This window comes from Juglans regia, chromosome 2 (genome assembly GCF_001411555.2).
Source record: "Juglans regia cultivar Chandler chromosome 2, Walnut 2.0, whole genome shotgun sequence".
NCBI lineage: Eukaryota > Viridiplantae > Streptophyta > Magnoliopsida > Fagales > Juglandaceae > Juglans > Juglans regia.
The window spans coordinates 32,571,738-32,587,689 of NC_049902.1; the positions used below are offsets into that span (position 1 = coordinate 32,571,738).

Consider the following 15,952-nt stretch of genomic DNA (forward strand, 5'->3'; position numbering starts at 1 on the left):
GGGAGAAGGAGGGGGTGGCCGTTGAGGTGAGGTCGCGGTGGCCTGCTGGGGCCGTTGGCGACGGGCTGTGTGCGGCGGAGGCTTGAGGGAGAAGAGGGACTGCGGAGAGAAAGGGGGAAGGGGGAGAAATGGCTGGAGGGAACGAAATGAGAGGAAAACCTAACACGGGGAATTTAATTTAATGAGCTTTTTCGGCACTTTTGACTCACCGCTAATAAGTTAAAATGGGCGCATGTGTTTTTACAGCGATAATTTTCGCCGCAAATAGTAAATATTGCGGCGATTTTCTTTAATCGACGGAAAATTAATGCCGCTACAATTAATAATATTATTGCGACGACAAAAATCTCCGCAAAAGGTATAAATGTCGCCGCAAAAGTGAATTATACATTTTTCCTCAGTGATTTCCCAACTTCGCAACAAAAATTAAGCGGCGACTTGAAAATCGCCGGAAATAACCTCTATTTGCAGCGAATTTTTTGTGACAATTTTAAAATCGCTGGAAAAGGCCTGATTTCTTGTAGTGAGTCATTGAGTAAAGAAAATATCCACACAATCTCACAACTAGTATGGGCCAAGGCCCTATGCTCTGCCTTTGCAGAAAATCGAGAGATGGTGGCCTACTTCTTGGACTTCCAACTAACAAGGAATCTCCAATGAAAGTGCAAAAACCAATTATGGATCTTCTGGTTTCTGGGCAAGTTGCCCAGTCAGAATCACTAAAGGCGTGTACAGCTGACTGTAAGGGAGGAAAATGCCTTGTCCTATAGAGCCCTTCAGATACTTTAGAACCCTATGAGCTGCAACCATGTGCATCTGAGATGGCTTGTCCGTGAACTGACTAATAGTGCTAATAGCATATGTAATGTCTGGTCGAGTTATGGTTAAGTAAATTAACCTTCCAATCAATCTCCTATAACCTATGATATCAATTAAAAAATCTGAAGATGAATGTTAAAGCTTGTGATTCATTTCAATTGGAGTGTTGGCTGGTTTGCATCCAAGCAGACCAGCATTTTCAAGAATTTCTAAACTATACTTCCTTTGGCATAAATGAATACCAGAAGCTGATCTGGCAATCTCCAAGCCTAGAAAATACTTCAAGGTGCCAAGATCCTTAACCTTAAACTGAGAATGAAGGTATGCCTTTATACTATCAACAGTAACCATGTTAGAGCTCCCTATAATTATGTCATCCACAAAAACTAATAGAGCTACAACTCCTGATCTATCATTCCTTGTAAACAAGGAGTAATCTAACTTAGATTGTTGGAAACCAATTGAAATCAGAGAAGAGGAAAATTTTGAATACCATTGGCAAGAGGCTTACCTAAGCCCATAAAGAGACTTGTGCAGCTTACAAACTAGTCTCTTATCCTTAGAATGTGATGAATCCCCCTGACTCTGATAACCTGGAGGCAGATCCATGTAGGTTTCTTCATCCAAATCTCCATGAAGAAAGGCGTTATGCACATCCAATTGATACAAGTGCCAATTGTAAGTTGCTGCCAATGCCAGAAAAATTTGAACTGTTGTGAGTTTGGCCAAAGGACTAAGGCCTTGTTTGAATTTGGAAAGTGTTACATCCTATCTCATCATTACAACTTTTCCAAATTATTACACAAAATATAATAAACAATTCAAGTTTTTCAAATATCAATTCAACTTTTTTAAATCCCAAAACAATAATAATATTCTAACAATATTTTTTTCAATTTTCATATTTCATCTAAAACCATCTCATCTTATCTCTGAATCCAAACCAACCCTAAAAGTTTCATGGTAATTAAATCCTTCCTTTTGTGTGTAACCTTTAGCCACCAATCTTGCTTTATTTCTTTCTATGCTCCCATCAAATCTTAACTTGACCTTGTACACATATTTGCATCCAACAGTTGATTTTTCAAGGGGAGAGTGGAAGTGTCATTATTTTCTAAAGCTTTTAGTTCAGAATTCATTGCCTCTTTCCAATGTGGAGATTTCACAACTTCTTGGTAACTCTTTGGTTCATGAAGGAGAGAGAGAGAGAGAGAGAGAGAGAGAGAGAGAGAGAAGGCATATGATTTGTGAGATGGTAATAATTTAGCGTAGGTTAAGTGTTGATAGAGAGGGTGAGCAGTTGAGGTAAGAAGAGATTGTGAAGTGTTAGTGGCAGTGTCAAGTTGACAGTGATAATCTTGTAAGTAGGTGGGTTGTTTTCTATTTCGATCTGATCTCCTAAGAGGGATGACATGGGTAGGATTAGTAGCAGTGGGTGGTGAGTGATGGGTTTGAGATGAAGGTGCAAGATGGAGACTATTCAGGTTATGGGGAATACGTATTGTTGTCAAGCAAAACTAGTGATGAGGGATCATAATTAATGGAGGAATGCAGAACAGTTTTAGGATAAGAGAATGTGGAGTCTGATAAAGGAGAAAGAAGGACCAAACTAGGTGGAGGTGCAACATGGATGGTGTTGGAGCCAGAATTTTGAAAATGGAAGCTGGATTCATAGCAAATGACATCTATGGAAATGAAGCAGGACTGATTCTTTAAATCATAGAGCTTATAACCCTTGACACCAACTGGATAGCTAAGAAAGATTCACTTCTTGGCCCTAGGACTTACCTTGGTTCTGTTGTGTCTGAGGGTTGATGCGAAACAAAGGAATCCAAATACCATTAGATGTGTGTATGATGGGATTGTTGAGAAAATGACTTCATAAGGGGATTTATTGTTCAAGGTAGGGGTTGGAATTCTATTAATGAGATGAGTTGTTGTCATGACACCATCCCCCCAAAATTGAAGAGGAAAAAAAGCTTGGACGATGAGGGCTCTAGTAACATAGAGAAGGTGTTGGTTCTTTCTTTCAACCATCCCATTCTGTTGAGGGGTATAAACATAGGTTTTTTTTATGTAAGACTCTACTAGAATTATGGAAGTTAGGCTTGTCAAATTCCAATCCATTATCAAATCTTATTTGCTTTATCTTGGTATTGAACTGGGTGTGAACCATGTGAACAAAGTTTTGTAAAAGGGATATGGTTTCTGATTTTAGTTTCATTAAATAAACCCAAGTGACTCGAGAGTGGTCATCAACTATAGTAAAAAAATGATGGTGACCCTAAAGTGAGGCTTGTGAGTAAGGGCCCCAAATGTCACAATGGACCAATTCAAAAGGAGCTGAAGTGCAAGAAGGTACTCAAATTGAAAGATTTTCTTTTATGTTTTACTAAATGGCAAACAATGCATTGTATATCTTTGTCACTTTTTATATTAGGAACATAAGATTGGATTACATTCATTCTCTATTGAGAAGTGTGTCCTAATCTAAACTGCCAAAGATCAAATCCCTATTGATTAAGTGCTTTGGAAGACATGACTAGAAATTGGCTGTGTTGATTGGTTGACAATGAACCATTGACTGCATTACAGCAAGGATAGTTGGAAATGAGGAAGTAAAGGCCATTGTATACCGTAGCAAGTTCAATCGTCATCCATGAAGAGAGGGCCTATATGAAGCAAAGTTTCCTTAGAAAAATAAGGCAAAGAGAGGTGCTATGAATGAGCTTGCTAACAGAGATCAAATTGAAGGTGAAGGATGGTATAAAGAGTACATCAGTGTCAATCGAAAAATCTGATAACTTCACAATACCAATGTGAGTTACTTTGACTTGAGTTTTGTTAGGTAATTGAACAAAAGATTGAGTCTCACGAGTGATAGAAGTAAGAAGTGAAGTAGAACAGACCATGTGGTCTGTGGCTCTAAGCATTTGTGTGTTGTATGCATTTTACAAAATGAATATTGGATTTTTCTTTTTTGTTTTACATGCATTTAGTTAAAAAGGTAATTAGCAATTTCAAACATTAGTTATTTTTTACATAAAATCTAGTTTTCCATTTTAATATATTTTTATTATTATGAGCAATGTTTAATGCATTAGTATTATGCTTTTCAACATTATTTTTTTCTTGAAAAATAAAATAAAATATAAGCTTTTATTTAAAAAAAACAAAGGGAACAACTCAATACCAGACTTCCGAGTCTCAAAACCCCGATTTCACCCGGATAACTCAAGTTAACCCGGGCCGGAACCCAAGTGAACAGTACCATATATATAATCAACACCCTAAATTACTTATGTTTTTAATTACATCATTAATTCAAAATTAACCATTAAAATTATATCTTGCAATCATTTTTTCATTCGTGTTATTAATTAAAATCTTATCTACTTCTTAGTTTCTTAGTTTCTTGCAATAATGCTCCCAGCCTTGAGGAAGACTCCGTTGAAATTGAAGATCCCTCACCATCAACAAACAATCACTCTCAATCACCACCTTTTTAAGATTGCAGGATTACTTAATTAGCTTCTTGCGTACAAATTAATTTGAGCAACTTCAAAGACTCGAAGCGGGCCAAATGGAGCAAAAAACTGAGACATAAAAAACATCGATCATTATTACAATCTCACGGCCCCGTGAACTTAGGTATAGAGAGATGGATCAGGTAACCTTGGGGTAGGAATTGCAACAAGAGGGTTCTTCTTTTTTAGAACGATCCCAAACTTTTCCGAAAGGTCCAGCTTCTGATTTCCAGGTGGCAATTTCCAATCAAAAGAATGCAAAAGAGTAGCAAGTGAATACATCACCATCCTCTCAGCCATTGCTATGCCAGCACATATTCTTCGGCCAGACCCAAATGGAAAATAGTTTAAGTCACTTCCAGTGTAATCCCATTTACTATTATTGAAGAACCTCTGGGGATCAAATTCTAATGGATTTTCCCAGATGGAAGGGTCCCTCTGAATTGCCCACACATTCACAAACACCCGAGAGCCTTTTGGAATGGTGTAGCCTCCCACGGCGCACGTCTCGCTGGGGCAATGAGGGACTAAGAGCGGCAGCACAGGGTGCAACCTCAGCGTTTCTTTCATCACAGCATGCAAGTAGGGTAATTTCTGAATGTGAGACTCTTCGACAATGTTGTCTTTGCCAACTACATCGTCTAATTCTTGCTGGGCTTTCTTCATCACTTCTGGTTTGTTCATAATTTCAGCCATGGCAAACTCGATTGTGTTGGAGGATGTATCTGTCCCACCCACCACCATATCCTGCGTGTGCACAGCACAGTACTCTAGGTTATGCATGTGGATGCGTTCCCTTTCAAATAATATTACCAATTAATTAACATAATAAATTAACAAAATATTGTAACAGTAATATCACCTCACGTGCTGACGCATCTATTAACAAATCCAATATTTATATCATGTGAAGATCTTAGCTTATTAAATCATCTTAACCCTTTAAATATTATTATATATTATATTTGATAAAAGGGCCGGTGTCATGCATTGTCTCTCACCTAATCAAAACATCATAGAAAAATACGAATGAGATAGAGAATAACGATAGAGTTGGGGCACATTGTGAACAACGAGTTATTATATTAATATCTTTCATCTTTGACGTCGATGTCTATATATGCAGCTTGTAAAATCACGCACCCCACTTACAATAATGTGGCAAACAAGCAGCCAAGGAATGAAAGTGCCGAAGAGCAATAATAATTGTTTTTGGCGCTAGTGGCCGATCGAATAATAGAAAGAGTAATTCCATGTACAATTGTCAAGTGTATAATTGCTGCGTAATCGTTTTGAAAAATAGTGAGATCTACTATTAAAAAAATAAATTTTTTTATATAGGTCCCATATTTTATTTATTTTTTTCAAAACGATTACGCGGCGATTGCACAATTCACGATTGCAAATATTTTTTCTCTAATAGAAATACAGAACAGTATTCTAGACAGTTTTTACTTTTTATAATAATAATATAACTACAATAATAAAAAAAGTTCTAAAAATAAATTTACAATTAATCGATGCAACTTTATATAATTAATAAATAATTTTATAATGTAATTCTGTATCATATTAAGTCACATGAATTTATGAGTTTAATTTTATGAAATATCTTTTTAAATTATTTTTCTTTTATAATTTACTGTTGGGTTCAATTCGAGTATCATGAATAAACGTGAAACAGTAATATTACAGTTTCTATAAACAGTGTAATCATCACTGTTCACAGGTGTATTCCCAGGCCTGAGCATTTTTCCTAGTCTATATATCAATTTACGAGTTACCATTTCGTTAGGAGAGAAATACTTATTCTTGAGGGATTGGAGATTAAAAAATAAAATTGAGAGAATATTATTATTAAAAACTTAAGGCCTGGTTTATTGAGTGAAATAATTTCATTTCATCTTATTTAATTATTATAATTTTTTCAAACATTTAAATAAAATATAACAAATAATTCAACTTTCTTAAATTTTAAAATAAAAATAATATTAAAAAATTATATTATAAGATATTTTATTCAAATTTTATTTTTTATATTATCTCATAATCATTTCAACCCAACTCACTGTTCAAACCAAATCTATCATAGAAAGTGCTGCAACTTACTTCTACGCCGAACAAAAAATTAGTACAGTCATGAAGAACGATGTGTGTATATAAAGTGTGGAAGCTTTCAACCTTTTTTTTTTTTTTAATCTTTTAGGGATCACAATGACCTAAACACGTTCGTATTATGCTTAGTTTCAATGTTTGGCTTTTAAAAAAACCCGATCTTTTAATACATAGTATTTAAGGCCTGAGTTCTTATGCTTTTGAAAGTACTTAAGGTTTTTATCAGTTTTTCTATCCTTTTCTTCTTAACCAAAGGTCCAAAATTATTCAAAATAAAGTTTATCTTCCTTTAATAAGGACAAGAAAAATATGATTCTCATGACAAAAGACTAGGGGTAAGGCTGGAAGAGGACCAAACCGGATCGAAAAAATTGACCGGATCGAATGATTTGATCTGGACTAAACTGGATCAATATTAGTTTTATTGGTCAGTCTCAAAGTGTATTTTTTTGGACCGAAGCAAATCGAGACCGACTGAATGTGTATATTTATTTATTTTTAAATATCTTTTATATATATAATATATTATTTTATATAATAGTTCTATAAGTTAATTGTGTAATTTTTATTCAATAGATCATCATTGATCATATATATAATAAAATTATTTAATATTCATTAACTATATATATACAATAGAAAAAATATTCATTGACCGAATAGACCGATCAGATCAATAGCTAGCTTTGGTCTGACAAAAAATAACGGATCGAAATTTTCAATCCGTGACTCTCCTAAACTAAATGAGACCGAACCAAACCGATTACACTTCCGATTAGGGGGAGGAGGCTAGCCGCATGGATAGGCCGAAAAGGGGTGGAAACAAATAACCCTTTATGGTTTATACGAGGATCGCGGCTGAATGAGATAGATCCCATCCCATGTGCCTTGGACTGTGAATAGGTCGGCGTTATATTCCTATCGGTACTGAGGTTAAAAATTAAAAAAATAGAACCAACTATGTTTAACGTTATTTATCTTAAAATTGTATCTAATATTATATTTAAAATATATATATTTAAAATCTACCTTCAATTTACTGTTTAATATAATAAAATCTCTATTTTATTTTTAATAATTATAATAAATCCACTTTAAATAATAGAAATAAACTAAAAATGTCGCCCAACGTCCCTTCTTCTGTAGGCCTCCCTTGGGTGGTACGTCGCTAGACATGAGCAATTAATGGGTAATCATTGTATTTTTTTAAGCTGTATTAATAATTAATGTGGTTTGCTTTTGTTATAAGAGTTTTGCTCCACAACCTCCACCACACTCCACACTCCATACTTTTTTAAATTTTTAATATTTTTTTAAAATTTTTTTTTGAGTTTATTCTTTTTAAATTATTTTAAATTATTTATTCATTATTTATATAATAAATATTTAATAAAAGAAAAAAATAATAAAAATTAAAAATAATATGGAGTGTGGAAGTTGTATGAATAGTAGGAGGTTGAGTAGATTTTTTGTAAAAGAAAATATGTCTACGGAACATGTCTACCGATTTTTTTTTATTTAATAATTAAGTAAATATTTTTAAATAAATATGTGATTTTTTATTTTTAAAAAATATTTAAATAGTTTAAAATAATAGTTAAAGAAAAGATTAAAAAAATAAAAAAAAAAAAAAAGATTTATAGTATTCGATAAAAGATTTTTATAAAAATTTTCTGTAGATGTAGCAAAGTCTTTTATTAAAAAAAAAAAAAAAAAAAAGTGGATTGGAATCTCGGTACCGATAAATCAAATTAAAGATATCCAAATTCCAAAGCATTGTTTTTTTAATCTTTCCTTTTATCTAAAATTAATATATTATGTTCTAAAATAATATATTCTTATTTTTGTAAATAAATATGTAATTTTAGAATATCTTAGGAAGGACATATCCGTAATCCGCTTATTTAAATCGAGTGTTTGAGAAAAATAAATATTACGAAGGAGGATTCCAAGACACTTCTCACCACGTTTCATGCACCCATGGTCATAATTAAAAATAATAATTAATAAACAAAAGAAAAGAAAAGAAAGAAGACATACCATGAGCAATGCCTTAAGGTGGAACATGGTGAGAGGTGTCTTGGAATCTCCTTCATCCTTCAATTTCAATAAAAACTGTAGGAAATCTTCTTTGCCGGAAACAATATTCTCAGCTGCTGATCTGCTCCCGTCTTCTTTATTGATGTTCAGTCTTTGATCTATCATGACATCAAAGATCCGATCAAACCGTCGGGCCAACCCTGCCATCTTACCCACTATGCCTTGCAAATCGAACCGAGCCAAACTAGGATAAAAATCCGAGATGTTAGGCTTCCCCAAATGCTCCGTCATCTCGTTCACCACCTCCCTGAACTCCGACCCTAGGCTCGCACTCTTTTCACCTTCCACCGTCCCACCCCACAGCATGTTGGTGATTACTTTGAGCACCGTCAAGAACATCTGCTCCCCGATGTTCACGGGAGAACCGACCCTACTGTAGAAGTACGCGACGGTTTCTCGGACCTGTTTGCGGCGGAGCGTGTAGACGGAGTCCAAGGTTGCGTTGCTGAGCATCTTGAGCACACAGACCTTTCTGAGCATCCGCCACTCCGGCCCGTACGGGGTCCACACTATATCGGACCCACCATAGGCTAAGGCCCGGGCCGAGGCTGGCACGTCACGGTTTGCGAAGTTGACGTCGTGGTCCTTGAGCACTTCGCGAGCAAGGGATGGGGAGGTCACCAGGATGCCGAGCTTGTTGCCGAGCCGGAGCTTGAGTATGGGTCCGTGTTTCTGGGCAAGGCCGGCGAAGTATGAGTGTAGTTCCGGGTCGAGGGAGAGAAGGTTTCCGACCAAGGGGAGGCCACGGGGTCCCGGCGGCAAAGGTGGGGTACTGACCTTATTACTTTTGGAGTAAATCCATACATACCAAGAGAGCGTAAAGATAACAAAGAGGGTGAAGAGCAAGCGTGAGAGGGGATCGTTTCCATTGATAATACTTTGGAGGAAAGCTGAGATGACTGTCATCATGGTGGTGTGGGGGAGATGTGTCCTCAGAGAGAGAGGATTAACTTGATGAATTGGCAGCTAACCGCCACATATATAGGGGAAAAATACGAAAAAGGCTACAACAGGATAACGTCGAGACAAGGATCTATATGATTCATCGAACCAGCTACAACGGGCCGGCAAGGGAATCTTAGGATATAAGAGTATTATAATTTGTTAAGTTTCTTATGTAATTTTTTTTTGCTTTAAAATACTCTAATCACAAAGTATTTCATAAAAGTAATCTTATATATTGATTTCGTTTGATATAGTTTATCTGATTGTAAAATTACTTTTATTATAAAAAAAAATATGATAGATTTCATAAAGTCATGTTAAGATTACTTTTATATAATTCATTTATGACAATAATTTTATTTTTTTTATTTTTTATTTTTTTTTTATAGACAACGGGTGTCTGAGAACGACGACCCTACTAATCCCGGGATGCAAAGCATGCATGTAAATTAAAGTCAATAAAACCATTCACAAGAAGCTCTTGACTCTTATCAGGATTTGAAAAGTTATTGTTCCATTAATGCAGAAGATCAGACTCATATATATTACAAATTTGTCATTTGAAAAAGAAAAAAACAGTTTAGATGTGAGAGAACTGGGTTGAATTTTCTTTTCATTGTACGTTATGTAAATGAAAGAGGGAGCATTACAGTTATCAACTAATAACTAATCATATTGCAGTACGTACTCATATAACTATCAAGCACGACTTTTATATACACTTAATTTACTGGTCATTCAATAGATGTTCTCTATTTTATCTTTATAAACAAGCTCAGGGGCTACCCCTGCATTCAAGGGGTATTTCCAGCCATGAATCATCCAAAAATGGAGCTGAAGGTTCCGACTCAGTGGGCCACTCAGAACTAACATCTATTTCATCAAAGATAATGGGTTTACATTTTCCATCTCTACTTCGACAAATGGCTTGCAACCAAAGATTGCAGTGCACAAAAACCATATCATTGAATTTTTCCAGCTCCACTCTGCTCCGTTTCTTGGTATGTATGCTCTCAAAAGTGCTCCAGTTCCATCTACACCAATGGGAACTGCAAGGTTGGCTCAGTATCCGTATTGCAGCTTTCTGGAGTGTGGGGATCTCATAACCATATCCTGCCCACCAATCACCTAAGAATCCAGGATGGCGAGTTAGATACACGTGTAATTTTGTTAAAACACGCACACAGTGACAGGGGAAAACCCAGATGGAAGTGGGAGAGCAATTAATTTCTCAGACGATGAGATTTGTAACAGTAACTGCGGCTTACACGTACCTGGGGAGTTCAGTATCCTTCCCATGATTGCAAAATCAGTCCCAAGAGCACCTTGCGCATTGATGTATATGGGATGTTCTTTAGTGATTTCCATTTTATCTTTATCCGTTGTAGCCATCTTTAACATAGCTTCTTGAAACCCATTCCTCATCCGCAGATCAATCTTAAAGTTTGGATTGTAGAAAATAGAAGGATTAAGGAACGCTGCTGCAGCATGTAAGGAAGAGTGAAGCTGCATGTTCCATCTTCGATCAATTATATCCCAAATTGGCATGTAATTCTCTTCACAACCCTTATAATATGTCTTGATTGCAACCTTCACCCTCTCTAACCCTTCGTATATATACCCCATAGCCGGCATGTCCCCTTCAACAATCCGTAAGATTTTAACTAGTGGTTCAGAAACACTTACAGCTTCATGTGCATACTTCCAAAATCTATCTAAATTCAACAAGGACTTCATGGCTTGTGCATCGAGACCTTTACTATATATGGAGGACAACCAATCAGTATGAGAAAACATGTGCTTCAAATTGTCCTCCTGGATCACAATGGACCTCAAGGAGAGAAAATTAGTCACAAATCTGGTCATTCTTGGCCTGATCAACTCCCTTCCGCAGGTGAATTTTTTCATCATATTCAAAGTCCATGCATTACTATAAATATACCTTGTGATGCTCTTTGCCTCCTCCAATACTGTAGCCACCCACTCTTGTTTACCAATATCTTCTAGCATCTTATCTACACAATAGGAAGCACAAGGAGACCAAAACAATGAATTGTACTTGGACATAAGAAGTCTTCCTGCATAAACATAACTGGCTGTGGCATCGGTTATAACTTGAACTACATTTTCTACACCAATTTCAAAAACCACGGACTCAAGCAGCTCGAACAAGTAAGCAGCATCATCTTCACGACCTGATACATCAACAGACTTCAAAAATAGAGCCCCCTTTGGGCATGTAATTGAAAACACTGCAAGTGATTTTGTCCTTCCATCAGACCAGCTATCACACAAGATTGTGCAGCCTGTTTCTTTCCATTCATCTCTATATTTCTTGTAACATTCATGTATATCACCTTTCACTTTCTCCAAAAGAGTAGATCTCAGTTTTTCAGAACTTGGGGCTTTGTAGCCAACCCCACACTCCCCTATAGCATTTACCATTTCCTGATAATACATGGATTTAGCAGCACTGAAAGGAATAGAATTGTGGAAGAAAAAAACAGCAACCTTTTTATCGGCGTCATCCTGTTTTTGCTTCTGAGCATCATCTACTGCTGGCTGTCCACTGGGTGAAGGGTGTGGGAATAACAAAGACGGACAGGAGCTTCCATTCTGCTCGCTAGATTCATGGTTAGGATGGAAGCCACCACTAGCAGAAGAGCTATTTTGTTGACCATTGGCTGCTGCTGCACGATCCACCTTTGTTTTTTTGGGAGTTTTCTGTTTCTTGGGAGTGCTTAGTATACTTTGGATATGGTCTCGCACATCAGCTGGGACTTCAGAACAGGGCACTATATCTTTGTTTTTTATTTGAGCTAAGTGAAATTTCATCCTGTATACCCCTCCACTGAATTCCCGTTGACAATAATTACACCTAACCTTCTGTCTAGTTGCATCAACAAGGACACAGTGCTCCCAACAGGCATCTCTTCCTCGAACCATTATCTTTAAAAAGTAAGAAATTCAGTAAGATTTTTTCTATTATTGCAATTGAACAAAAGAGAGATACAAACACAAACATGGGCTGCATGCTAATACAATCTGTAAACTCACTGTTGCTTACTATGTTGTTTCAAGCTAGGCCACATTGCTCATAAGACCAATGTTGTTTGCAATAACAAATAAGATTTGCGGCAAATGACATGCATAAGATGAATATGCAATACGAGATCAAGAGGTTGCATTAGCTTCCTACAACAACAATTGTTTTGTGAGAAATGCTTCATCCACAAAGGGATTTCACCAAAGTAAACTCACAAACTAGCGTGGTTTGATATGATACGTCAGATTTATTTTACAGGAAAAAGAACTTCATAATCTACCGTACTACATTAAGCTATATCAGTTTGTGAGTTTACTTTTATGAGATCTCTTTGTAGATGTAACACTTAGTTTTTATATAAGTTTATTAAAAGTCTTTTTTTAAAGAAGTACAACAACTATAAAAAAGCATGATTTTTTTTTTATTGGCACCGGGTGTGCGGGAACAGTGTTCCGACTAATCCCGGGGGTGCACAAGCCCTTGGCAAGGAGTTTCCCGCAAGTGCACCTTGGGTAATTCAAGGAGAAAATCCCCCAATCCGATTAAGGCATATAAAGAGCTTGATTAAGGCATATTAAAAGTATTCCAAGGGTGAATGATGCTGTAACTTGCAAGTAAGTCAGCAAACTTGTTTTCAAATACGACGATCACTATATTTAGTTGCAGATTCATGCAGGACTGATCCATGAGAAAGAAATTAACTCTTCTGATCATACAAGCATATATTAAGCCAAGTGAGCATTTCTTTCTGTTTTTCTTTTTTGTAATCATCATAAGCCTTCCATTAGCAGAAAACAAGTTCAAGGTCGAACCATTGCATCATCAGCTAATGAAACACGGGGGTAATTCAACTAACGGAATGTTCCCAACCCATCAGGTGGAAGCATTTCTTATCTTAAGATTTCTTTAGCTCAGCCAACCCTGTTCTCTTTCAATTATCATAATTCCTGGGACATGTGTTGCTTTTGCTTCATCTGAATCATATAATAATAATCAAAAGTGAAAACTAAGGGCTCGTTTGGATTGAGTGTTTCATCTCATCTCATCTCATTATTACTACTTCTCCAAATTCCTATACAAAATATAATAAACAATTCAACTTTTTCAAATCCAAATTCAACCCAAATTCAACTTTTTCAAATCCAAAAACAATAATAATATTAACAAATAATATTCTAACAATATTTTATTTAACTTTTATCTTTCATCTAAAACCATCTCATCTCACTATCCAAACCAACCCTAAATGTGTTTGCCCTTTGTCAAGCAACATGAGAAGACATTTCCATGAAGTGCCCAAAACTTTGATATCATTTTTCATGGAAAAAGTCTAAATTTTCAACTGGAATTAAGAAGATAGCATACAGCACATTGAAACAGCCCACATACAGCATTAAGAAATGCTTTGATACAGATCAAGTTATATTCCAGTATCTGACTAAATACATCTTGACTGGGCATACTTAACTCCAATGCTTCACCACAACAATTAAGTCAGGACAAAATGCTTAAACTCAGAAGCCTGCATGCTAATACAATCTGTAAACTCTTTACACCAAGAAGTTTCCTTTAATAAGATGTGAATGCATCCCTTAAATATATAAACAACATCGTTCTTTCTCAATTTTATTTTTCCTTCTAATCATATGGACTAAGTTTAAGTGGCATAACAAACGTCCAGAAATGTAACTTCTCCCTACTTCTGTAACTCCATAGGTTTTAGCAGCTGCTGGAGTATCCCATCATGCATTGGTCCAACAATCCAGGACTCATGTATTTTTTGCTCTGTACATCTTACCATACTAAATGGTCTATGCTAGTAAGTGATCCAATCCTTAAATTGGATTTCTTGTTATGTTTCTCTTGGTTTGGTTTTCTTCTCTTTCTCTATTTTCTCATTCTATGTTCCTTCGTATATGATCTTACCCATATGCAGAATCCCAACTCTGAGCTCCAAGTTACCACTATGTTGGTTAATAAAAAAGATATATATTTTTTTTAAAATACGCATTATGGGATTGGGGACTTGAATGACATGTTAGCAAGCATTTCAAGTATAATCCCACCACTTACATAGCTTCCAGAACTAAAACTCACCACCCATTAACAGCATAACAAGCCACTCATTAACAGGAAATAAGTCAGCAATTGGATATTATCATAATTCTAGAAAAATTTGAAATATAATCTTATCTAAAATACCAGTATATCTTTGCTTGAAACAATGATAGAGAAAGAGAGAGAGAGAGTACCTGGTTGAGCGGGACCTGAGGCAGAATTTTTTCTTGTCGGGAGCCGAGGGTGGAGAGAGGAAAGAGTGGGGATTGTCGGAATCTGGGGACAATTGGTATCACCGTATCGGCGATTTGGAGGGAAGGGAGGGAACCGAGGAAATGGAAAACCACGGCGATAAATTAGCGGTCCTCGCCACTTCCGAGGAGAAGGCGTGGAAATCGTTTACTCCTTCACGTGATCCGATCCGCGCGTGGGTTTATGTTCTGACTACTAAGAACTATAGCAATGGTGGTCCTGGCGGTGTTTTTTTTTTCTCTTGTTTATTCCTTCCCACATATAGCCTTCATGCTTTTTCTCTCATTTCTACCGTTACTAGAGAACTATCAATAAATTTTTTATCTTATCATTTAAAATATTTCATTAAAATTTATTTTTTTTATTTTACATACTTATTTTTACAATATATTATTCATTAATTTATTTATTTTTTTCTATATCATTTAAATATTCTTTTTAAATATTTCATTTCTATCAATAAATTTACAATATCTATATTTTTTTATATTTATAATTAATTTTTATATATAATGTAAAATAATTCAGTCCTATACACGTAAAACAAACATATGTAAGCCAATAAAAATTAAAAATAAAATCAAATATGAAAAATTTGATTTAAAAATAATTCCAAGATATATTTTAGAAGAAAATAAAATATATGTCTTTTAAATGATGAACAATAAAAAGAATTTACTTACATGATAAAAATCAAAGTAAATAAAAATGAGGGAATAAATGAAATATCAACAATAAAATTTCTTTTATAGGATGAACAGTACCCACTACATGTAGCGGGGTATTATAGCTAATTGTATTTTACAATTCATTTTACATAATCGGATGAAGTTTCTTTTTAGAACAATTCTTCAAATTATTTACATTTTTTCTATAATAAAAAAGCCATTGGGAGTGCTCTAAGTTTCATTTAAAAGAGGAAAAATTTATGCAACATATTATCATCTTTTTTTATTTTTATATTTTTATATCTTCTCATTTTTATTTTATTAAATAAGATGTGATACAATTATCATCACTGAATGATCATTTATTGAATGCTTCTTTATCATTCAATAGTAATAAATGTATCACATCTTTTTTTTTTTTT

At 35.3% G+C, this 15,952-nt stretch overlaps 2 protein-coding genes across 2 annotated transcripts; both read right to left on the reverse strand.

The window, feature by feature from the left end:
* Nucleotides 1–4,269: 4,269 nt before the first annotated feature.
* On the reverse strand, nucleotides 4,270–9,811 carry LOC109011249 (flavonoid 3'-monooxygenase CYP75B137-like). The gene is made up of 2 exons (XM_018992368.2): nucleotides 8,502–9,811; nucleotides 4,270–5,093 (listed from the first exon to the last, which is right to left on the reverse strand). Exons 1-2 carry the CDS (start codon nucleotides 9,468–9,470, stop codon nucleotides 4,467–4,469), a joined length of 1,596 nt encoding a protein of 531 aa, XP_018847913.1. The 5' UTR covers nucleotides 9,471–9,811; the 3' UTR covers nucleotides 4,270–4,466.
* A 355-nt stretch (nucleotides 9,812–10,166) lies between these two features.
* On the reverse strand, nucleotides 10,167–15,069 carry LOC109011258. The gene is made up of 3 exons (XM_018992379.2): nucleotides 14,805–15,069; nucleotides 10,781–12,455; nucleotides 10,167–10,634 (listed from the first exon to the last, which is right to left on the reverse strand). Exons 2-3 carry the CDS (start codon nucleotides 12,450–12,452, stop codon nucleotides 10,282–10,284), a joined length of 2,025 nt encoding a protein of 674 aa, XP_018847924.1. The 5' UTR covers nucleotides 12,453–12,455; nucleotides 14,805–15,069; the 3' UTR covers nucleotides 10,167–10,281.
* Between the last annotated feature and the right edge of the window lie 883 nt (nucleotides 15,070–15,952).

Coding starts and splice junctions, on each gene's coding strand:
- LOC109011249 (XM_018992368.2), bottom strand. CDS start 9,470: ATGATGACAGTCATCTCAGCTTTCCTCCAAAGTATTATCAATGGAAAC. Junction 5,094..8,501: donor ACCTTAAGGCATTGCTCATG/GTATGTCTTCTT, acceptor GTGCACACGCAG/GATATGGTGGTGGGTGGGAC.
- LOC109011258 (XM_018992379.2), bottom strand. CDS start 12,452: ATGGTTCGAGGAAGAGATGCCTGTTGGGAGCACTGTGTCCTTGTTGAT. Junction 10,635..10,780: donor AAGGATACTGAACTCCCCAG/GTACGTGTAAGC, acceptor CTGGATTCTTAG/GTGATTGGTGGGCAGGATAT.